The sequence below is a fragment of the Rhinolophus sinicus genome, linkage group LG04 (assembly GCF_036562045.2).
Source record: "Rhinolophus sinicus isolate RSC01 linkage group LG04, ASM3656204v1, whole genome shotgun sequence".
Lineage (NCBI taxonomy): Eukaryota > Metazoa > Chordata > Mammalia > Chiroptera > Rhinolophidae > Rhinolophus > Rhinolophus sinicus.
The window spans coordinates 106,958,838-106,983,978 of NC_133754.1; the positions used below are offsets into that span (position 1 = coordinate 106,958,838).

General features: G+C 45.9%; 1 protein-coding gene and 1 pseudogene across 11 annotated transcripts in view; both read left to right on the plus strand.

Moving 5' to 3' along the window:
* The window catches only part of WNK2 (WNK lysine deficient protein kinase 2), a 110,343-nt gene that overhangs the window by 47,681 nt on the left and 37,521 nt on the right, over window positions 1–25,141 (plus strand). For 9 of the 11 annotated variants that reach the window (XM_074330181.1, XM_074330182.1, XM_074330187.1 and 6 more), the window contains exons 10-19: window positions 1,579–1,710; window positions 2,018–2,206; window positions 3,445–3,984; window positions 6,047–6,340; window positions 6,878–6,927; window positions 7,743–7,911; window positions 7,999–8,115; window positions 8,465–8,635; window positions 8,898–8,943; window positions 9,420–9,539. In XM_074330181.1, coding sequence (XP_074186282.1) covers window positions 1,579–1,710; window positions 2,018–2,206; window positions 3,445–3,984; window positions 6,047–6,340; window positions 6,878–6,927; window positions 7,743–7,911; window positions 7,999–8,115; window positions 8,465–8,635; window positions 8,898–8,943; window positions 9,420–9,539 — 1,828 coding nt within the window. The remainder of the gene's footprint in view (window positions 1–1,578; window positions 1,711–2,017; window positions 2,207–3,444; window positions 3,985–6,046; window positions 6,341–6,877; window positions 6,928–7,742; window positions 7,912–7,998; window positions 8,116–8,464; window positions 8,636–8,897; window positions 8,944–9,419; window positions 9,540–25,141) is intronic. The other 2 variants (XM_074330183.1, XM_074330188.1) reach the window with 2 other exon arrangements.
* Window positions 16,654–25,017, plus strand: LOC141571093 (small ribosomal subunit protein eS25-like; annotated as a pseudogene).

Consider the following 25,141-nt stretch of genomic DNA (forward strand, 5'->3'; position numbering starts at 1 on the left):
CCAGGGTCCCACTCTCAGAGCCATGCAAAGCTGGCATCATCTGTAGTACGGAAACCTTTGATTTTTGTCTGTTCAGCTTCCCTGAGGGGATGGCACCTCTGCCAGGTAGGAGGCAGCTGTTAAATGTTAGAGGTATAGATGAGGCTGAATCGTGGGAAACGTTTTCTGTGTTGTTTGAGAAGCTGGATGGAAAGGGCCTCATGCTTATACCTGAATGTGGGATACTGGGTAAGCCTAATAGGCGAAATGGAAATGGCTAGATGAGAGGGTCACATTTGACATTTGTTTTTCGATTCTGATTTGTTTTTCACTCTGAAGAAAGTAAAAGAATCGCTTGCTTCGCAGCCCCAAGCAGTCAGAAGTTGGCCTCGAGGCAGGCAGTGGAGTGGGGTCCAGAGACAGGTTAGACCCCAAGGCCCAGAAGCGGGCCAGGGCTTGGTGCCCCTGCCCTAGGAGCTGCCCCAGTGCCCCGGGCTCTCGCTGGCACACTGCCTCCCGGGCCCTGCAGCCTCTGGCCGCCTTGCTCTCTCCGCCCTCTCCTGCTGTCTGCTTGGGAACAGAAGGCCCCTTTGTAAAAGCAGTTGAAGTGTCTGCCTCTGCTCATCCGAGTCCGGGACTCACTGGCAATGTGCCTTTGCAGTTTTGCTCGTTTCACGAAATGAAGTGAAATACAGTTTTAAATGGCAGGAACAGCTTTTAGGAAAAGGCCTCTTGCTCAGTGGTGTTTCTTAACTTTTGGTTCACCTGTGCTGGAGGTGAGCTGGAGCGTCCTACTAGGTGTTCCCTTCCTGCAGGGTGTGCTCTGTCCATGTTGGCAGCGCCCGGCCAGTCCCAGCTTCCGCGCGCAGATGGAAGCCCGGGCACAGGGAGGTCAAGGGTGGGCGGGCCAGACCACTCAGCTGGAGCATTTTTCCCCTGTCTTGCCTGTTTACATCTTGGACAGAAGGGTGGGGCCTGGAGGGGGTCCCGAGGGCACGCCCAGGGCTCCTGGGGAGGGTTGCTGTGGTGAGCTGCTCCTGGGACCCAGTGGAGGACAGAGGGCTTGGGAGCAGAGCCACTCTTCTGGGACTTCTTGTGCCCATGCGTGAGGGCTCATATCTGTGGCCCCATTTCTCTCCTACTGTCCAAGTTGCTGGAGACCCCGCCTCTGGAACACCTCTGCATCTGGTGCTGTCCCGCAGTTTGTTCCCAAGTTTCTGTTTTCTATGAACGTATCACATGCGTACGTGTTGTATAGTACTATAGACAAGAAGCACGTACATTTGTATCTTTTCCCCAGTGAGGGATATAACAAGCATTTCTCCATGGTTTCACAAAGCCCTTATAATGATTTTTTCTCATGGTTGCATAACATTCTGTGGAGCTGATGTTCCAGAATGTTCTCTGGTTATGAATTGTGGCCATTCTCGGCTTAGGGGCCACCACACCTTGCTTCTGCTGATTCATGTTATTAGGAAAAGCATCCCTGGCAGGACTGGGCATGGGGAGTGAGAGATGGGTCCCTGCGGCTGTCACATGCGTGGCTGGGTGGGGGTCTTCAGGGCAGCTGCTGAGCCTGGCCCCTGCTGCTCTCTACAGCCTGGCGTGTCGGTGGGCCCTGTCCTGCCCCTCACCCGAGCTCCACTTCCACAGCAGCATTTCCCGGAGTCGGCCATGAGCTTCACCCCCGTGCCGACTGGCCCAGGCCAGCCTATGCCCTCTGGCCACCAGGTGAGTGCAGGCTGCCCCTCCCTGTGGCCACCATGGGTGCTTCAGTCTGCCCTGACCATCTGTGTTGGCTGGTCTGGGCCCAGGTGCCGATGGGAGTTAGGGCGGGTCTCTTGTGGCTGTGGACCCATGGCAGTTGGAGGGGCCTCGCTCACATACAATGATTCTCCCAAGTCTTCCTGTCCTGGGCTCCTGCTGGGTGGGTGTATGCGTGCGCACGTGCTCGTTGATTTTTTCTGTCATGTCTCAGCACCTGGGGCATCTCTCAGCAGGACGCTGGTCTAAGAGAAGCCCCCCCTCTCTCCTCCAGCCTCCTCCGCTGGCCCAGCCAGCACCCCTGCCACAGGTCCTGGCCCCGCAGCCTGTGGGCCCTCTCCAGCCAGGGCCCCCCCACCTGCCTCCGTACCTGGCTCCGACCTCCCAGGTGGCCCCTGCTCAGCTGCAGCCCCTCCAGATGCCACCCATGCCCCTGCAGCCACTCGCTCAAGTCCCTCCGCAGGTACCTCCCTACTCCTGTCCTCCACCCTTCTCCCACAGTAGGGCCGCGGTGCCCACCTGCCCTGTGTCTGTCTCAGGTGTGTCTGGCACGGGCTATGTTTGCCTGACTCAGGTACGCAGATACAGTCACTGTCTGTCCTTAGAGCCATCTGAGGCCATGCTGACCATGGTCCCTTGGGGGCGGGGGTGGGCACTGTGTGACCAGTGACACTTGATGCCACATGGTTGGTCCTCGGGTGCCGTTGCCCAGGCTAATGCCATTGTTGGTCATGGGGATGGCTTTCATCTCATGGTCCTGTCACAGTTGTCTCAGGACAGTGATGGAAGTGCTGCTTCATGAGGAGGGTGTGAGTGTCCCTGCGGCTCACCCTGCCCCCCAGCGGCTCTGACCTGTCAGCTGTTCCCCGTCACCTGGCCTGTGCTCGTCATGTTGTGTGAGAGTCACTTTCATTGTCCAGCAGCTGCCTTGCTTATTGGTGGTCATGGCAGTTAGTGGCTTTTCAGATACACAGAAGTTGGTTTGTACATTTTTGCTGCCTTATAATCACACAAAGGCACTTACATGGTGCTCACGTGCCTGTCACCGGAGAGGCTTTACTTTAAAGAGGGACTGTCAGAGAATCTGCTGAAGTGTTTCAAGCGTGGGATCCAGACACTGGGACTTTCCAGGGTGGAAGACCGGACATGGAAGGTTTGGAAGCTTCCACTGTAGGGAGACGCCCTCCCCCCTGCTAAGTGGCATGGCCAGCAGCAGGGGGCTCAATGATATGCTTTCCCCAAGAGAACCTGCCAGGGAATTTAGTCTCAGTGTGAACTGATACAGATTAGAGAGAATCAGGCAAAGTAACTTCAGCTGCTTGGGCCCTGTCTGGTGGTCCTCACCATCCTAGCTGTTGTGAATGAAACATGCCAAAGCTGTGAACTGGTGGTCACTGCTGTGACTGCGTGCATGTGAGCTTCCTCTGCCATCTTTGGAGCCACCCAGAGTCCCTCTATGGTGGTACTGAAGGGAGCGCCCCCAGGTGGTTCCTGCGCCCCTCGCCCTTCTGAGCCTCCTGCCTTTCCTTCTCTGGTTGAACATGTTGTTCACCTGGTTCCATTTAAATTAGATGTACATTTGAGTTCCTTTGGCAGCTGCATGAAAGTGTCTTGGGCAGAACCTGCGGGGGGTGTGGCTGTTCTTGCCTGGGGCAGGTGTGCCTCCAGGCAGTGGGGCTGACATGCTCATGTCTCTTTCAGATGCCTCCACTTCCTGTCATCCCCCCCGTCGCTCCGCTGGCCACAGTCGACAGCCTCCCCGACCTGCCGGCTGCCAGCGGGCCCACTGTGCCTCCCCCTTCTCAGTATTTCTCTCCGGCCGTCATCTTGCCAAGCCTCCCACTCAACACCGCTGCTCCCCTGCCCACGTCACCGGCCTTGCCTCTGCAGACAGTCAAACTGCCCCACCCCGCCGGGGCCCCTTTGACCATGCCATGCCGGACCATTGTGCCAAACGTGGCAGCCGCCGCCACTGCCATCCCTCTGCTGGCTGTGGCCCCACAGGGCATGGCTGCCCTGTCCATTCATCCTGCCGTGGCCCAGCTCCCGGCCCAGCCCGTGTACCAGGCAGCCTTTCCACAGATAGTGCCCAGCGACGTCCCGCCTTCTCCCCTCCACACGGCACAGAGCCTGAGGGCCACCCCTCCGCAGCCAGCACCCCCCACGCTGCCACAGCCCCACCCGCCAAGCATCACCCGCCTTCCCGAGCAGACGGCTCCTGCCACTGGGGTGGGGAGCCAGGTAATCCACCTGCTGGGGGCCTGCCCTCTAGGCACTGGGAACCCCGTGGCACCCAGCGATGTGAGGGTCTGCAGGCCTCTCTCCTTCTGAGCACCTGGGCGGGGGTGCGGGCAGAAGGTACGCACGAGCAGGCGCCACGGCTCTGCAGGCTTGCCTTTGTCTCCAGCATGGGGATGTATGCTGCCCTCCCATGCCTGGCACAAGTCAGGAGCCAAAGGATCATGGTGGCAAAGGTTCCACTGTGGGCCTTTCCCAAGGGTCAGTAGCAGCTGCTCGTGGGGGGGGGTCTCCAGCCACACGGGGTCACGGCACCTGCCCTCACGTACGTGGCGCCTGGCAATCTGTATGCGGCTGTGTCAGCTCCTGTGGGATCTGGGAAGGCTCACACTGCCTGTTTGTCCCCTCCTAGACCCCATGTCAGCAGCCAGGAAATGGGGTACCAGGGTTCTTGGAGGGGGGGGTCTGTCAGTCATGGGCTGGGCAGTGCTGGAGGCACATGGCTGCTGGTTCCAAGGCAGTGATGGCAGCCAAGGATGATGTCCCAGTCAGGTGGGGGTCTCAGTGACTTGCCAGGCTGACTGCAGGGAAACAGGGACACTTGCCCTGCTGGATGGGCTGGCCTCGTGGTGGCTCCACAGGCCCCACATGTTTGAGAGTGTCAGGGCTGTTATCCAGCCTGTGTGAGGACAGGAGTAGTGTTGGGGCCTCTCACCTGGGCGCCTCTTTCCAGGGCACCCTCCTACCTGAGGGGCCTCTCACCTGGGCACCCTCTCACCTTGGCACTCTTTCACCTGGGGGCCTTTCATGTGGGTTGGGCCTCTTACTTGGGGATCTTCTCACCTGGTCACCTCTCACCTGGGCACCCCTCAGCTGGCCCCACTCTGGCTCTAAACCTCAACAGCCCTGTGCCCATGGGCACCATCCTTTGCCTTTTAAAGCTCAGGTTCCTCCTTTGTAAGGTGGGGCTGATGCTCCCTTTTGGTTCTGTCAGGAAGATTCATCCCATATCTTTCCAGGGTGCCAGGTGCCCTTAGCTCATGGGAATTACTCCAGCCTGACTAAGACTCCACGTCCTGAGTGTATGTAAATGCTGGACACGCCTCTTGTTGTCTTCACAGAAGGGATTTGTTTTTGGAGACGGGAAGGATGGTTTCTGTTGATTAAACACAAGTGTGAGGAGGCACAACAGTCCCATGTCCCGACTGAGCGAGCGCCTGGACAGTCTGTTACTTAGAGTAACGCCCACTCATGGGTCAGGGCCTTCGGGAAAGCCGAGGCCTGCTTGGAGGCCTGCAGCATCAGGGCCTGGGCACTTGCTGCCCACGTTGGCCTGGCACGTCATTGACATTGGGTTGTTTGCTCAACCTGTGGCTGGAGAAGGCACTATGCACTCAGAGGTCACCGGCCAGGCCCAGGGCCTCCCCACTGCCTGGCTAAGGGTGGGTCTGGGCTTTATTGATGGGCTGGGCTGGCTGCCCCACGGGCTTCCCTGTGGCTGACCCGTCTTGTGCCAGCAGGCGCAGCAGGGGGTCGTCCTACTTCTGACTTCAACCCTGAGCTGGAGCAGGATGGAGTCTCCTGCCATTTCTGGCTGGGGCACTCCTGCCTGTTAGCCTCTCCGCTGATAGTTTTTAAAGAGAAAACAGTAAGGAGTCAATCCTGCCTCCCAGGTTGCCCCACGGGGCCCCCTCCTCAGGAGGAGGAGTTGGGGCAGCATGCAGTCCAGCCGGTGTTGGTGCTGCTGAGTGACCACACTTACGGCTTTTCAGCCTGACTCAGCTAGAGGTGCATAAGTGATTGTGGTTTTAGGTTAGATTTTACACAAGTGTGGACTCGAGTGCCTATTCTTGTTTGTGTCTGCTAACTGTACAAACATTCTCTGAGGCCAGGCCTTGCTAGTGGGGGGCGTGGGCGCACTGGAGAGACACAACTTGACACCCGCAGCCCAGGTGTGCTCACTGCCTGGCTGGACAGGGAAGGGCCTGCATTGCCGCAGGATGCCCAGGGCCCCTCAGGGACAGCAAGGCACCCCAATTTGCATCCCTGTCCTCTGTGCCCCCAGGTCCTGCTTGGCCACCCACCTCCGTATGCCATGGACATCACCGCCCAGGTCCACACGGTGCCCACTCCAGCTGCCGTCCTCTCCCCACCTCTGCCGGAAATAGTGCCACCTGCTGCCCCTGAGCTCCTGCCTCAGCTCCCCAGCTCCCTGGCCCCTGTGATGGTGGCTGCTGCTCAAAGCTTGCCCGTGCAGACCACTGCGCTCCTGCCGCCTTCTAACCTACCACTGCCCAGTGGTCCTGGGCTCTCCAGCTCCTGCCCAGCTGTCCAGCTGACAGTAGAGCTGGCCCCTGAGGTGTGTGCCCTCCCCATGGGGCTAGGAATCCAGCGTGTCACCCCGATGCCTGGCCCAAGCATCGCAGCAGCCCCCCTTGCGGTGCCCTTGGGTCTCAGCCCCAGAATTCGGGTTGCACTGGGGAAGGTGGAAGCATGTGCCCCAGGACAGCTGTGGGTGCCGTTCTTCCTCGCTCTGCCGCCGTGTCACACTTTCCTTCAATGCACATCCAGGTGGAAGGGGGGTGACTTTTACACAGAGGTTTAGAGTGCTTTCCCTCGGAGGTGATGGGAAGGCCTCTGCCACCAGCCTCCCTGGGTGCATGTGCTGCCTCGTAGGGGTGAGCAGAGTGGGTTAGTGTGTTTGAGAAGGGGAGGCTCCAGCGTTTAGGAATCCACTTGCTTCCAACGAGATAAAAACCTTCACACCTGCCGCCCTGTTGTCAGAAGGGAGCGGGCAGTGGGCTGGGCTGTGGAGGTCGGGAGACAGCCGGCCGCCTGTGGCTGTGCCGTGGGGAATCCACTGTGATCCATCTTCCTTTCCATGGTTTTATTGCAGGAGCAGGCCTCACAAGACAAGCAGCCCGGTCTCCTGCAGAGCTGTGAGAGGTAACGGCTCAGGTGGGACGCACGGGGATGGTGTGGGCCCACATGCCAACTCAGCCTGCCTGCTGCCGGGGTGCAGGGATCCCGCCTCACTGCCCCCACATGTCTGGGCTTCTGACAACATTCCCTGGTTCTGAGCCTGACTTGGGGAAGCCTCAGGGAGCTCCTCTGGGGTCTTTGTCGTCACTTGTTGAAATGTAGTCGTTGTCAGACACTCCCAGCTGTGTTCGAGGTCCTGGCGCTGGTCTGTGGTACCGAGAATGCTCCAGAAGGGAGAGTCAGTAGGTCCAGGAGGTGGGGGAGGCTGGGAGGGCAGAGCAGAGTCCAGCGCACACCTCGGTGTCTCCTAGTCCTGGGACATGTCGTGTTGGGCAGGGCCTGGTTGTAGGACGTGACCCTGCGTCCCACCTCCCGGTGAGTCAGCACTGAGCGCATTGCTCTGCACTCTCCTCAGATTCTGCAGCAGCCCCACTGCTTGGCATGTTCCCATTGCACAGATACAGATAGGGAGACTGAGGCATGGAACACGATTGTTTCTTAATCCTGATGTTTACTGTAAGCAGGTTGGCTGCTTCACAGGTCAGTAGGCTGAGAGAACCCAGGTCTCGGATCAGAAAGCCCAAGCGTCCCCCACAACCTCAGAGCCGCCCAGGATTCCGAGCAGGCTCGGGAGCTTTTCTGCTGGGCATGGGTTTTTTTAGCTGAGCACACTCAGATGCTAGAGCTTCTGGCTGTTTTCTGAAAAGCCAAGCTTCTCATGTGAGGCCAGATTGCAGGTCGTTTCTGTGGGCTCAGTAATATTCTTGGTTTTCCGGCAGCTACGGCGGTTCCGATGTCACTTCTGCGAGGGAGCTGAGTGATGGCTGTGAGGGTGCGTTTGGTGGGGGGAAACTGGAAGGCAAGCCCACCCGGAAACATCACCGAAGGTCCACACGCACACGCTCCCGCCAGGAGAGGGCTAACCGTCCCCGGCTGACCATCCTGAATGTGAGGAGCCCGGCGCGGCAGGCTGGTGGGCGCAGGACTGGCTGGGAGCGGTCTCCTCCTTGGTCTCACTGCTCCAGTGTCCCATAGGTATGCAACACGGGTGACAAGATGGTGGAGTGCCAGCTGGAAACACACAACCACAAGATGGTGACATTCAAGTTTGACCTGGATGGGGACGCGCCCGACGAGATCGCCACATACATGGTAAGTGGGGGTCCCACTGGGTCAGGTGAGTCAGTGACTTCCCTGGTTGGTGAGGCTGTCTCCTCTGTGTCCCTGGGGTCCTCAGCTGCCAGCCCCCGCTGAGGGAATGTTTGTGGCCAGCCTTTCCTGTCCTCTAGCTGTGCTGGCTTGTCATCAGGCGGCCTGCTTCTCAAGCCATAGGTGTTCCTGCTGAGCTGTGCAGTCCCAGGCTCAGGGACCAAGCCCCCTGGCCATGTGTCACCTCCGGGGTTTACTACGGAGCAGAAATGAAGCAGACCAGGCCGTGAGGACCGGGCAGGTCGCCGCGCTCCCACGGCCGCGCGCTCCCACAGCTGCTGTGCTCTTGCAGGTGGAGCATGACTTCATCCTGCAGGTTGAGCGGGAGACGTTCATTGAGCAGATGAAGGATGTCATGGACAAGGCGGAGGACATGCTCAGCGAGGACACGGATGCCGACCGTGGCTCTGACCCTGGGGCCAGCCCGCCGCCCCTCAGCACCTGCGGCCTGGGCACTGGGGAGGTGAGTGGGCCTGCGGGGTCATGGGAAGCCCAGGGCCTGCTGACTCCCAGCCACAGGCTCTGAGAGCAATGCTCGGACATCATGTGCCTACTGCAGGAGCCCTCAGGGTGTGCATTGTGGGGGGGGACGCGGCAGGCGGTGGGCACCTGTGTCCAGTTGGAAACACCCAAGCTCTGAGGCCCTGGGATATCTGGGGGCACCAAAGTGCTCCCAGTTCTCGGTGCACACAGTCTGCTGATTTCTGACCCTTTACCTCCCTCAGGAGAGTCGCCAATCCCAAGCCAATGCCCAGGTGTATCAGCAGAACGGTATGTCTGCCTCCTGGGCCACACCCCACCCATGTTTGCCTCGGAAGCAGCATTTCTGTCATTGTCTGTTCTGTCTCCCAGCAAGCGTTTGATAAGAGCCCCACTGAGCATATTGTTAGGGGGTTTGGCTGTCACATGGGGGCATTTTCAGAGCACCACCACCCCACCACCCCAGGACAGCCACTCTGTCTGTCCCAGGTGTGGACTTGGCTGCTGCCTTCTGGTCTCTTGGCCAGCAGTATCCCTTCCCTGATGGTACCTTGTGTGTCATAGGAGCTAAGCCTGTGCTGGGGATGCTTGCAAGGGCCTCCAGTGGCCACGAGGAGCCCCGAGTGGGCTGCATAGCCCCCCACTGGTGGGAGATGAATTTCCTAAAGCCTCCTGTGGCAGGTCTTGTGCCAATGGCGAGGGCCATGCCGGCCTGGGAGGAGCACGCTCACTTTCAGCAGCTGTTCCTGTTTCTGTCTCGTCCTTAGTCCTGCACACGGGGAAGAGGTGGTTTATCATCTGTCCGGTGGCCGAACACCCAGCGGCCGAGGCCCCCAAATCTTCACCTCCACTTCCTCTGAGCTCCCTGCAGCCAGAAGCCAGCCCAGGTAGGAGCAGCCAGCACCCCAGGCAGGCCTGCCTAATAACTCCGCCCTGCTCCTTTGTCCCACGTCTCACTCCATGTCACCTTGTGGTCCTTAGCCTGGCTTTCCTGGACTCAGAGTTCACCGGCCAGCCCGTGTGCACAGCACAGTGAAATGCAAGGGCCTTGCCCTGCGGGGCCATCCCGAAGCCCCAGCAGCCTGCGTCGCTGCATCCCTGTCCAGGTTTCCTACCGAGTGAGCCATGTCCAGGCAACACTCAGGCCTGGGCTTGCTGGGCCCCTGTGCTGTGCACAGGTGTGTGCTGAAACGGCTCTGCCCTCGCTCTTTCTTACTGGTGTCGTCTCAAAACACGTAACTCCTTGTCCTTACCGTCTTCGTGGCCCACCTGCAGGGACACCCTGCTTGTTTTGGGATGGAGTGGGAAAGTCCCTTGTAGTGATAAGACTCTGATTTTAAATTGTCACCAAGGAAAATGACACTCGGATATTGATCTGCACCTGTATTGCAAGGGCAAACCAATAAATAGGCTTGCCCTCGGGACTGTTGGTTAAATCTTGATTTTGTGGTTCCTTGGGAGGCTGAAAATAATCACTTAAACAGACTTAGCTTTAATTCCCTAGAAGCTGGCAGGAAAAAGTTGCCGATTATATAACTTGACCTAATTTATGGTACCGTAGTTCTATCTTATCCGCATTTTCACTTTCTGTGGTGTAGTTTTCTGTGTGCAACCGTGGTCCAAAATATTAAATGGAAACTCCCAGAAATAAACAATTCGTAAGTTTTAAATTGCACTGTTCTGAGTAGCGGGATGACATCTTGCACTGTCCTGCTCCCTGCCACCCAGGACGTGAATCTTCCTTTTGTCCAGCCTCTCCACACTGTAGATGCTGTCTGCCCTTAGTCACTTAGTAGCCGTCTTGGTTATCAGATCGACTGTCACGGTATCACAACGCTTGTGTTCAGGTCACCCTTATTTTACTTAATAGTGGCCCCAAAGCACAAGAGTAGTGATGCTCGTGATTGTGGCCGAAGAGAAAGCTGTAAAGTGCTTCTAAGTGAAAAGGTGAAAGTTTTTGACTTAATAAGAGACTAAAGATCGTATGCCGAGGGTGCTAAGATCTATGGTAAGAAAGAACTTTCTATCCGTGAAATTGTGAAGAAGGAAGAAGAAATTAGTGCGAGTTAGCTGAGAGACCACATTCACATAACTTTAATTACATTGTTATAACTGTTCTATTATGTTATTGTTGTTAATCTCTTGCTGCACCTAATTTATAAATTAAATGTTACCATAGGTATGTGTGTAGAGGAAAAAACAGAGTATATCCCGGGTTCAGTAATGTCCGTGGTTTCAGGCATCCAATGGGGGTCTGGCAGCATATGCCATGCTGAGGGACTACTGTACACTCGTTAAAAATATGTGTAAATTAGTTTTAATTTTGTACCATGTATTTCCAGTGACTTACATTATGCCTTTGGAGATTCATTCCCATGGGGAAAGGGTCAGCCTAATAACCCCCAGCAGAGCCACAGGCAGACTTGGTGACCTCTGGTAAAGGGCCAGGCCCAAACTGGGCTGAGGGGTCAAGGGAGAAGCAGCACTATCTGCAGTGGATTAATTTTAAAATAAGAATGTGGTTATATATTGCTTTATGATTTTGATACACATTCACCCAGTTAATTGGGGGAGAGAAAAACCTTATAAAATAAAGCTAATGTTTAGTATGATTTAATAGTTAGGACATGCTTGGAGTTAAACCCTAGTTCCTTCATCTGTGCACCAACTTCAGGAAACCTTTATAAAAAACGATAAAAGAGGTGGCCAGTTACAGGGATGGCAGACCTGTTAATTTGGATTAACCGTTCACTGAGGATGATAGGAAAAGTTGGATGAATTGTAAAGACCATCTTCTTGAAGGTATTCAGGAATTCTGAAGACTAGACAGTTACCAGGCTGGGGTCCGGAGGAGGGTGGAGACTCAGGATGTGGCCCAGTACTGGTCTGTTTCCCTGGGGGCATTTTCCATTCCTGCAGGTGGAGAGGCTGAGTGTTGAGGCTTCAACAGCTCACCTGGCTAGAGAAAAAGGGGCTCAGAGCCCTGTGCCAGGTGGCTGGCCTTGCTGGAGTATAGTGCTGGAATAGGAAGGGCTAGCTGGAATTGGGCCAGGCAGAGAGAGGAGCTACTCAGAGCACGGTGCCTTCCTGAAGGCAACCTCGGAATGCCATGTGCTTAGGTGGAAGCACACAGGTTCTTTTTACAGGAAGGTGACACCATTCTGGACACCACATTACCCGCACAAACAATTTTGTGAAAACAATATTCAGCACATAATAAAAAATGACTAGGCAGAGAGCCCTGGTTCTGGGTAAGATGGTGCATGCATACCCCATCACCCCTTTTCTCCACTGAGCCTAACTACACACTGGAGCCAGTCGATACAGGGCACAGCTCTTTGAAGGTTCAGGAGATAAATAGCAGCAGGAAGATGGGGAAGCACACCAAAATTCCCAGTACCGCTGAGCTGGTGGTGAGCTTAGTGTTTTCCTTGTGGTGTCTCCTGGCCTTAGCGCAGGGCAGCATAAAGACTGGGAACGCGCGCTCGGTGCAGACAGAGAAGCTCCAGGAGACACCCTCTAGTTTCAGCTTGCAGAGCAGGGAAGGGAACTTTTTGTTTGTTTGTTTGGGGTTTTTGTTTGTTTGTTTAGATTTTTATGTCCCTTTATTTTTTGGGGAGGAAGGGAACTCTTAAAGCTCAGAGAAAAGGGGGCAGGTCCCTCCTTTTTTCATTTTTTCCCTTTCTCTTGTGCCCCAGCCCACAGACAGTTCTGAGGGGCAGCAGAAGGTAACAGGAGCCAAAACCGGGAAAAGAGAGAGACTTCCCCTCCATAGGGTGGCGATGGGGCTCAAAAAGTTCAGAACCAAAACCTATTACTTTTTTTCTCTCTCTGTCCTCCTGCCACGTAGCCCTGCTCACATTGTGGAAGTGCATGGTTTCTCCAGAGATTCTGTGAGGGGAGTCCCAGGGAACCTGGAAGTACCAGGAAAATCACAGAAAGGGAGGAATAGGGGAAGCAACCTTATAAAGTTGCTTTTTTTTTTTTTTTTTAAGTCATGTTTCAGAGTGTTTTTTGTTTTTTTTTTTATTTTAAGATTTTATTGTGGAAGAGGAACAGGACTTTATTGGGGAACAGTGTGTACTTCCAGGGCTTTTTTCCAAGTCAAGTTGTCCTTTCAGTCTTAGTTGTGGAGGGCGCAGCTCAGCTCCCAGTCCAGTTGCCGTTTATAGTTGCTGGGAGCGCAGCCCACCATCCCTTGCGGGACTCGAGAAATTGAACTGGCAACCTTGTGGTTGAGAGCCCACTGGCCCATGTGGGAATTGAACTGGCAGCCTTCAGAGTTAGGAGCATGGAGCTCTAACCGCCTGAGCCACCGGGCCGGCCCCTAAAGTTGCATTTTAATTCCTAGGCTCACCCCAACCTGTGCATGCATGCATCTGATCCTAATTAGCATATAGAAAACTTTGAGAACTGAGCTAGTAGGTAGATTTCCACCCAGCTTCCAAACCGCCCCTCAGTGGTACACATGCCTTTCAGATGAGATTAGTACAGTAAAGAAATAGATAACTGAACTGACAGTGTAGCCACAGTTCATAGAAAGCAGGTTGCAACTTGCAGTTTGAACTTAACCAGGTCAATTGCTTGCTAAAGCAAAAATATCAACATTTACCATAAGATTTAAACAGACTTAGAATCTCATATTAATTCAAAATCCAGTCTAATCCAATCCAGCCAGTGCGATCCAAAATTGCTCCTCAAGGGAAGAACCATAAAAATGTCAACTTGCATGGAATAAGACAGTCAACACATGATAATGGCAAGATAACATAGATATTACAATGATCTGACAAAGGCTTTAAAGAAACTACTATAAAAATGCTTGAACAAGCAATCACAAGCATTCTTGAAACAAATGTTAAAATAGAAAACATTGGTGAAGAAATAGAAGATGCAAAGAGACAAGGAAATTTTAAAACTGGAAACTGAAATACCTGAAACTATCCAATCAGAGTTTAGAAAGAAAGATACAAAGAAAATGAACAGAGCCTGTGGAATAAGAACAAAAATTGAGCATTTGTGTCATCAGAGTCCCAGAAGGAGAGGAGAAAATGTTCAGTGCTGAAAAAATATTGAAGAAATAATGCTGGGAACTTCCTAAGTTTCGTGAAAGACGTAAACCTACAGATTCAAGAAGTTGAGAGTGAATTTCAATAGGATAAATCCAAAGAAATCCATACCTAGACACATCATAAACTGCTGAAAACTAAAGACAAAGAAAAAATTGTGAAAGCAGCCAGAGAAAATTATTCATTACCTGGAGGTGAGTGGCCGTTCAAAAGACTGCAGCTATCTCATGAAACCATGGAGTCCAGAAGGAAGGGGTGCAACATTTTTAAAGTTTTGAAAGAAAAGAACTATCAACCAGAATTCTGTATTTAGAGAAAATATTCTTCAGGAATGAAACTGAAATAAAGCCATTCTTAGATTTAAAAAACAAAATAAAAACCTAAGAGAGTTTATAGCTAGTACACATACTGTAAAAGAATTGCTAAATATCTTTAGGCAGAGGGAAATTATACCAGGAGGACACTTGAAATATCAGGGCTGAAGGAAGAGGAACAGAAATAATAAATATCTGAGTGAATATAACAGATTATTCTCCTCTTGAGTTCTTTAAAACATGTTTGACAATTTAAATAAATTATAATGTCTGCTGTTGGGGCTTTTAATTTATATAAATGTAATATATAACACCATGATCATAGGAAGGCGTAAAGAGACCTATATGTTGGTACTGTTATTACCACATTTCAATTAAAGTGGTAAAATACTGATTCTGAGTACATTGTGAAAAGTTAAGTATGTATTTTGTAATTCCTGGGGCATCCACTAAAAGAATTGAATGACGAAATATAATGAAAATTATAATGGATAAACTGAGATGGAATATGGAAAAAAATTAAAATACTCTAAAAAGAAAGAAAACTCAGGATTAAAAAGGGGGGCAGGAACAAATCATAGTTCTAAACATACCAATAATTGAATTAAATGTAAATGGTCTTAGCATGTCATATAAAAGACTGAGAATGTGAAAGTGGATTAAAAATGAAAAAACTCGACCTAAGTATTTGCTGTCTAAAATAAACTTCAAATATAATGATACAAGTAGGTTAAAAGAAAAAGGATAATAAAGATATACCATGCAAACACTAATCAAAAGACTCCTGCAGTAGTATTTTATATCAGACAAGATACACTTTAGAGCAAAGAAAATTACCACAAATAAAAGAAACATTACATATTCACAAAAGGGTCAAGACGATACAACAGTCCTAAATATGTATGCATCTAGCAATAGACTTCAAAACTCTGACTCCTTTCTTTTGAAAGGAGAAATAGACAAATCCATAATTATATTTGGAGACTTCAACACTCTTCTCTCAGTAATAGATAAAACTTGTAGACAGAAAAATCAACAAGTATTTAGAAGACCTGAACATAATTATCAAATTGACATTTATAGAACGCTCCACCCAATAACAACATATTCTTTTCAAGTGTATATGGACCAATTGCCATATTATGAGTTATACAACAAAACTTAAATTTAAAAGGATTGAAATTATACCAAATATGTCCTTTTCATATCATGTAATAAACTAGAAATCATTAACAAATATAACAAATTTCAAGCTCTTTAAAATTAAATAACATTTATAAAGCTGTAAATCAAAGAAAGTCTCAAGAAAAATTAGAAAACATTTTGAAATGAACAAGAATGAAAATAAAACATAATAAGATGTGTGGGGTGCAGCTAAAGCAGCAGAGGGAAGTTTATAGCACTAAATGGTTAGAGGAAGAAAGGTCTCAAATCAGTAACTCAAATTGCCATCTTAAGAAACAAACTATAAAAACTAGACCAAAACCCAAAGCAAGCAAGCAGAAGGAAGGAAATAAAAGATGAGCAGAAATCAGTGAAATTTGAAACAAAAACAATAGGAAAAAACAGTGAAACAAAAAACTGACTGGGAAAAAAAATAAAATGATGAGCCTTTTTTGTAAGACTGACAAAGAAAAAACACAAAAATACCAGTATCTGGAATAAAAGAGAAGATAATCACTGTAGATCCTCCATAAAAGGATAATCACGGAATACTATGAACAAACCTACACACATAAATTTTACAATTTAGATGAAAGAGACTAATTCCATGAAAGCCAAAAACTACTAAAACTCACCCAAGATGGAATAGGTAGGTAACCTGAATTCTCCTGTATCTATTAACGAGATTGAATTTCCAGTGAAAGATTTTCCCCAGAAGAGTTTTCCAGGCCCAAATGATTTTACTGGTGAATTCTATCAAACCTTTTGAAACAGCAAATAACACCTACACATTTATTTTATGAGGCCAACATTGCCCTGCTATCAAAAACAGACAAAGAGAATACCTAAAAAGACTGACTAAAATCTCTCATGGAGATAGAGGGGAAAAAATTCTCAATAAAATATTAACAAGTCAAATCGAGCAATATATAAAAAGAGCAGTACACTATGACAAAGTGGAGTATATCTAGGGAAGGCAATATTCAAAAATCAATCTACCATATTAATATTGATGGGAACTTCCCTTTCCTACAAAGGGAATGACACATACATGATTATATCAGTTTATAATATCAGATTATATCAGTTTCTGATTAAATCAGAAAAAGTATTTGACAAAATACAAAATCCATTCATGACAAAAATTCTCAGCAAACTAGGAACACAAGGAAACTTTTTCACCCAGATAATGGACATCTACAGAAAACTGATGACTGACATCGTATTTACTGCTGAAAAGCCAAATGTGTTCTCCCTGAGTTTAGAAGATGTCCACTCTCTCCATTTTTATTTAACATTGAACTAGAACTCTTAGCCAGATTACACATAGGCAAAAAACAGAAATGAAAAGCATCAGGATTGAAAAGGAAGAAATAAAGCTCTATTTACAGAAATATGATTTCTGGAGAAATCATATTTGGAGATATATGGAGCAGATCATAAGGATTCTAAACAACAAATAACTCCTAAAACCATAAGTGAATTTAGCAAGATCACAGATTACATAGTCACTATATAAAAATAACTATATTTCTATATACTGACAGTGAACAATTGATAACTAAAACTTTGAAAGAATACCATTTACAGCAGCTCCAAAAAAAGAGATACTAAAGCAGTCTTGAAAAAGGAGAATCAAATCGGAGGAACCACACTACCCAATATTAAGACTTATTATAATGTTACAGTGGTCCATACAGTGTAGTATTAGCAAAGGGATTGGTGCATAGATCAATGGAACAAAATAGAGAGCCCAGAAATAGACCCATACAAATATGGCCATTTGATTTTTGACAAAAATGCAAAAGCAATTCAATGGAGAAAGGATAGTCTTCAATAAATGTTATTGGAGCATTTGGTTACCCATATGCAATGATTGAACCTTGACCTATGCCTGGCATCTTATCCAAAAATTAATTGAAAATGCATCATATATCCAAATGGTAAAACTATATGCCTTTTAGAATAAAACATTTGGAGAAAAATGTTTGTGACCTGTACTAGGGAGTTCTTAAACCTGACACCAAAACTATGATCCATAAAAGAAAATGAATAATTCAGATATTGTTCAAATAAAAACCATTTGCTCTCTGAAAACCACTGTTAAGAGAAAGAAAAGACAAGCTGCAGACTGGGAGAAAATAATTGCAAATCACATATTCAACATAGCATTTGTTCCTGAAATAAGTAAAGAAATCTAAAAACTCAACAGTAAGAAAACAAACGGCACCATTAAAAACTGGACAATGGGGACTGGCCCGGTGGCTCAGGCAGTTGGAGCTCTGTGCTCCTAACTCCGAAGGCTGCCGCTTCGAATCCCACATGGGCCAGTGGGCTCTCAACCACAAGGTTGCCGGTTCAACTCCTCGAGTCCCGCAAGGGATGGTGGGCAGCACCCCCTGCAACTAAGACTGAACACAGCACCTTGAGCTGAGCTGCCTCCCGGATGGCGCAGTTGGTTGGAGTGCGGGCTCTCAACCACAAGGGTGCCAGTCGATTCCTCAACTCCCACAAGGGATGGTGGGCAGCGCCCTCTGCAACTAAGATTGAACACGGCACCTTAGGCTGAGCTGCCGCTGAGCTCCTGGGTGGCTCAGTTGGTTGGAGCTCATCCTCTCAACCACAAGATTGCCGGTTTGATTCCCGCAAAGGATGGTGGGCTGTGCCCCCTGCAACTAGCAACGGCAACTGGACCTGGAGCTGAGCTGCACCCTCCATAACTAAGACTGAAAGGACAACAACTTGAAGCTGAATGGCACCCTCCACAACTAAGATTGAAAGGACAACAACTTGACTTGGAAAAAAAAGTCCTGGAAGTACACACTGTTCCCCAATAAAGTCCTGTTCCCCTTCCCCAATAAAAAATCTTGAACAAAAAACACAAAAACTGGACAATGGTCTTGACCAGTCTTCACCAAAGAGGATATAAGGATAGCAGTTAAGCATATCAAACAATATTCAATGTCACTGACAACCAGGGAAATGCAAATTAAAGACACAGTGAAGGGTCACTGTACACCTGTTAGAATGGCTCAACTAACAACATCAAGTCTTGGTATGGATATGGAACAGCTGGACCTCATAAGTTTCTGATGGGGATTCAAAATGATGCAACTATTCTGGAAAACATTATGCCTTTTTAAAAATAAAAATATATTAAATACAAGACAACAAATTCACTCCTCAACATTTATCCTAGAGAAATGCAAACTCATGTTCATTGAAACACCTATGTATGAATGACGATAGCAGTTCTAGTCATACATGCCCAATTGCCCAAACTGGAAACGCCCCAAATATCTTACAGTGGGTGAATGGATAAACTGGTATTTTGAAAAAGAAACAAACATTGATGCATGCAACATGAGTGAACCTCATAGGCATGGAAAGGTGAAAGAAGCCAGTCTCAAAAGACTACGTACTGTACCATCCCATTTATAATGACATTCTCCAAAAAACTATAGTGATAGAGAACAGAGTCAATGTTTGCCAGGAGTTAAGAGTAGGAGGAGAGTGTGACTATAAAGAGATGGCACCAGGAAGTTTTTTTGGGGTGATGGAATTGTTCTGTATCTTGATTGTGGATATGGATATATGTGTGTTCTATTTAAATGTGTGTGATAATTTAAAAAGTGAAAAAAAAGTTTACATATGTTGGAAAAAAAATGACCTGGCAGATAATGAAGCAAAATAGTATGAAAGAAAAGCAGCAGCAACAACAACAAACAATAAAAGAGATCCTCAGACTTCTACCTTAGGCCAAGATGGAACACAAGCACTAGATATATTCTTCCTCAGAAAACAGAAAGGCAGGCAGATCCATGAAGCAATGTTTTTCAAGGCTTTGAACATAAGATGATAAGGAACATTGATCCTTGCAACACTGAGAAAACTGATTTTCTCAGCTGACGGCCCAGAGAAAGATTGCAGCCACAGAGCAGGGAGGGAAGGTGGGAAGGATTCAGGCAGAGCTCACCAGACTCCCTGTGCTAAGAAGATCAGCCTGAGAGTTTGGGGAGATCCAGTGGCAAGAGTTTAAAGGGCAGAGTTCTGGAGAGGAGAAAGTGGCACAAACAAGTCTGGAGACTGACAGAGGATTCCCCTTGATTATCTTGCAGAGCACTGCTCATGAGGAAACTAGCTAATGCCACAAAATGAACCACCTCAAAGAGCTGAAGGGAATGGTACTGGAACTTATACGTTCAGCGAATGTTTGTCCCAGCAGCCAGCTGGAAAGCCTTATAATTTAAATGGCATTGGGTAGAGTACTGAGAAGGGCCTTCCCTCAGTAGTGAATACTTAGCCCTAGAGTAAATGTTCTTTTGTCCCGCCTGAAAAACCTTAACAGCGAGATCTGAAAAGATCAAGCCATCTTAGAGCAGCTTAACTGCATCCCACAACAAAGAATGTTTATCGGTATATGTATTCAGTTCCCAAGAAGGTAAATTTTACATTGTCTGATAGCCAATCATAATTATTGGGAAGGACGATATAAGAAAAATTCACATTCTAACCAATCTTTAGCTAACAAATTTGTTAGAATTAGCAGACAAGCACATTAAGATAGTTAAGACAACTGTATTCCATATGTTTAGAAAGCTATAGGAAAGGAATGTACTTCACCATATTGATAAATTAGAAAACAAAGAACAAAACCAATTCATATGGTTATCTCAATAAATGCAGAAAAGGCATTTGACAAAGTTCAACAACTATAAACATCCTCAGCAAACTCAGAATAGAAGAGAACTTTATCAACTTAATCAAGAGACTACAAAATCCTATAGCTAATATCATACTCAGTGGTGACAGACTGACATCTTTCTCCCCAAGATCATGAATAAGACAAGGATGTCGCTCTTACAGTGTCTATTCATTATTGTATCGGAGATTGTAGGCAGGACAGTAAGTCATAAAAAGGGAATAAAAGGCATCCAGGTTGGAAACAAAGACGTAAGGTTGTCCTTATTCATAGACAACATGATTGTGTAGAAAATCCAGTGGAATCTCCAAAAAAGCTGCTAGAACCAATAAGTGAGCTGGTTGTAGGATATATGATCAATATACAAAAATCTGTTGTCTAGCAACAATCAAAAATTGAAATTTAATGATTTTAGCGAGGCTGCTGTTGTAGCCACTGCTGTCTGCGCTTTGCCATGCTGCCCAAAGACGACAAGCAGAAAGATGCTGGAAAGTTGGCTGAGAAAGACAAAGACCCAGTGAACATATCTGGAGGCCAGGTCAAAAAGAAGAAGTGGTCCAAAGGCAAAGTTCGGGACAAGCTCAGTAACCTAGTCTTGTCTGACAAAGTGATGTATGACAAACTGTAAGGAGGTTCCCACCTATAAGCTTATAACCTCTGCTGTCGTCTCAGAGATTCAAGATCCACGGTTCCTTAGCCAGGGCAGACCTTCCTTAGTAAAGGACTTATTAAATTAGTTTCGAAGCACAGAACTCAAGTCGTTTACACCAGAAACACCAAGGGTGGGGATGCCCCAGCCCCAGCTGCTGGTGAAGATGCAGGAACAACAGGTCCAACCAAGTGTACATTTAGAAAAATAAAACTTTGTTAAATAAGAAAAATTGAAACTTAAAATAGCTGTTTTTCTTTTTGTTATTTTTTTACAATTTATGAACTATTAGGGTTAAACCTGATAAAATATCTGTAAGACCTATATAGTGAAGACTACAAAACAATATAGATTGAAACTAAATTAGACCTAAGCAAGTACCCTGATCATGGGTTATAAGATACAGCATTCTTACGGTATTCTCTCTCGATTGATTGATAGATTCTTTGCAGCTGCCATCAGAATCCCAGAAGTCTTTGTAGCAGTTGAAAAGCAGACTCTGAATTTAATGTGAAAATGCAAAGGACGTTGGAATTTGGAAATAGAATTAAATTGGAACACTAACACCCTCTGATTTCAAGAATTATTATAAAACTATAGTAATCAAGACAGTATGATATTGGTGTAAATATAGGCAAATAGATCAGAATAAAAATAGAGTCCAGAAATAGACCCATATAAATAGAGATACTTAATTTTTTTCATAAACATGCAAAGAACATTCAGTGAACGACAGCCTTTTCAACTCTTGGAACAGTTGACCATCCATATGTGAAAAATGAATGTCAATCCATACTTAACACTGTGTACAAAAATCAACTCAAAATGGAATGTAGACCTAAAGGTAAAACTGAAAACTATGAAACTTGTAGTACAAAATGTAGGAGAAAAATTGTGGGACCTTGGATTAGACAAGAGATTTCTTACATAGAGCACCAAAGTATAATCTGCAAAAGAAAAAAATTGGTAAGTTGAATTTCATCAAATGTAAAATGTCTACTCTTTGAGAAACACCAGGCAAATGAAAAGACAAGCTGGAGACTAGGAGAAAATATTTGCAAACCATTATGTAATGAAAGACTGGTGTCCAGATGATATAAGGAACTCTCAAAATGCAATGAGAAGAAAATAAGCAGGCTAATGAAAGATTTGTGCAGACACTTCATCTAAGATACGTGGATGCCAAAGAAGTACATGAAAAGATTAGTCAGTAGGGAGATGCAAATTCAAACCACAACAGGACTCAACTGTACACCTGTTAAAATAGCTCCAATGCAAAAGACCAAGTGCTAGTGAGGAGGTGGGGGAATTGGAAGTGTTACACACTGTAGAAGATGGTACAACCACTTGGTAAAACAGGTGGTAATTTCTTCTAAAAATAAACATAACTACCATAGGATTCAGCCATTCCACTCCTAAGAAAAAAAGGAAGCAGATATCCAATACAAAGACCTAACGTAGGGTGTTAACAGCAGCTTTATTCACAATGGCCTAAAGTGGAACCAGCCAGGTATTGAGCAGCCAGTGAGCACTGTAGTTTATTCACACAGTGTAACACAACTGTGCAGTGAGGGGAATGAACTGCTGATACGCTTACTGCATGGTGATTCTTAAAGTGGTTATGCTTTTGTCCCGCCTAAAAAAAAAGAAGCCAGACAAAAAGAAATGCATACTATTATCTATGACCACATTTATATAAAAGACTAGAAAATGCAGATTAATCTATAGGGACAAAAACAGATCAGTAGTTGTCTGGGGTGTGGCAGGAAAGGAAGGGAGGGATAATTGCAAGGTTCGTAAAGAAACGTGACAATGATGGATATATTCATTATATTGATTGTGGTGAAGGTTTTGCTTATATACCGGTGTCGAAACTTATAAAACTGAAAAATTTATAAATGTGTACAATTTATTCCACGTCAGTTATACTTCAATACAGTGGTAAAAAACCAAACAGTAGTAACAGAAAGCAGACTCAGGCACCAGACAGTGGAGTTACCAGATAAGTATGTCTGCTTATTGTGTTAAAAATAAATAAATAAATGACTAGAGTGAAGTTTTTGGAGAAGAATTGGTAACTATATTCCCCTCCCACCAAAAGAAGAAAGAGATAAACAAAACATAAATGGAAATTCTAGAACTGAAAGATACAGTAGTTAAGATTAGATCTCACTGGATGGTTTGTACACTGCTGGAGAGAGAATTGCAAACTGAAATGTAATTCAAAAGAAAATAAAGTAAAATAATGATATTAGAAATGATGGAAAATACAAAAGAGGAACTAAGAAATAAGGGGTTACCTTGAGATATGATATATGATATAATTGGGGTCCCAGAAAGTAGGAGAAAGATAAAATTAAGTTTGAGAAGATAATGGAGAGAATTGAAAGACACTAAGCCACCAATTCAAGAAGCCCTTCAAATTCTGAGAGAAAAACAATACTTAAATATATATAATAGTTAAAGTGCTGACAACTAAAGACAGAAGAATGTAAAGCACACTAGAGGAAAAAGAAGGTATATTTAATGGAGCAAGAATGATTTGGACAGCTCCTGTCTCAGTAGATGAAATGTTTGCCAGCAGACCAAGGAATACTGTTTTACTCAAATGCTAAAGAAAATACATGAGCCCTAATGACTCTTTTGGAGCAAGAATTAATATAAGACCTGGTCTTATTTTGGGGGAAACACAGTAAGTGCCAACCTTGAATTTTTACCCACTGATAGGATCAACATAAATAAAGATGAAATGAAGACTAAAGAATTCATTACCTTCACATCTCAACTGAAGAAATACTAGAGGGGAATTTTTTAGATAAAAGAACAGTGACCCCAAATGGAAGTTCAGAAATGCAGGAGGGAATAAAAGTAATGGAATGATAAATACACAGGTAGGTCTAAAGGAATGTAGATTGTATAAAAACAATGAATTCTGAGATTGGAAATGTGCTGGTTATGTTAAAATACATGAAAGTAGGCATATTTATCAAGGGGAGGGAATTGTACTCACAGGGATCCCGGGTTCTTACATTGTTGGCGGAGAGAGCCAAAATCAAGAATGGATATTGTAGTCTCTGGAATACGCTGTGAGAATTGTAAAATAGCAGATAACTTCTACACTGATAGTGGAGGGGTCGAATGGGGAAGAATTTTTAAAAACAAATGGTAGGAAGGAGGAAAGCAACACCAAATACTATAAACACAAAGAGAGTCATTAGTAAGATGGTACTTCTAATCCAAATAGATTGGTAATTAAATGTAAATGAACTAAATAAAAGGTTGTCAAATGTAGGAAAAAATAGAACAAACCAATAATAAAGTAAGACATAAGAATATGAAAGATTAAGAGGAAAGAAAGCTAGTGTAGATCTTTTCATATCAGACAAAGTAGACTTTAAGGTAAAACATAATGGTGAAAGATTCAGCTATTCTGTAAGATAGAATCATTCTATATTTGTGTGTCTTTAATAACAGCCTGAAAATATATAAAGCAAAACTTAACAGAACTAAATGAAGAAATAGAGAAATCTATAATCATAATGGGAGTTTTTACCTTTAGAACACGAAGACAAAAAATAAATAAGAGTATAAAGAAGTTCAACAATAGAATTGGCAGTTTTATTCTACAGTAGAACACCTAATAGCTGAAGAGTACATATTTTGTTTTCAAGCCCACACAGAATATTTTAAAATTAGCCATATGCAAGACACAGTCAATCTCAGCAAATTTCAATGGATCAAAATCATTCAATACATGTTCTCTAACTATAGTTAGAAGTAAGCTAGAATTTGAAAATAAGATATCTAAAATGTTTCCATGTTTGACAGTTAAGAAATGCATTATAATATCCCATGAAGCAAAGAAGAAATTATAATAGAAATTAAGAAAACATTCTGAATGATGATATGAAAATCATGCAAATGAAAATATTACATATAAAAATTTGTAGGATGCCGCTAAAGCTGTATTTTGCAGAAATTTGCAGCCTTAAATGTATATATTAGAAAGGAGAAAAGGCTAAACATCAAGAACCAAAATATATTCATTGTAAAACATTAGAAAGAGAAAAGAAAATTGAATGCAAATAAAAAAGGGAGGAAATAAAACATAAGAGCATGAACTAATGAAGTGTAAAACAAACATACAATAGACTATCAACAAAGCTTGAAGTTGGTTCTTTGAAATGACTAATAAAATTGGTAAGCCCTTGGTGAGACTACAGAAAAAAAGAGAAGGCACAATTAGTATCAGGGATGGAAAAAAAGAGAAATACAACTTACCACACTTACCTAAGAAGAAACAGGAAATTTGAAAAATGCTATAAACAAAAAAAATGAATCAGTAATTAACAACCTCACGCTTACTCAACCTTACTCGCAAGGTTGCTGGAACAGCTCAGCATATAGCCTTACAGGTTCAAGTGCAGGCAGGAAAGAGAATCATCTCTTTTCAGAAGGTTGTAGAAGTTTTGGGCCTGACTCCACTGTGCAAAACTAAGAGTCATATCTGTCTCTACAGCAATTACATGTCCAAGTGGTTGCAATACACAGACTGACTTGTGTCCAAGTTACATGCACATTCCTGGAGTTG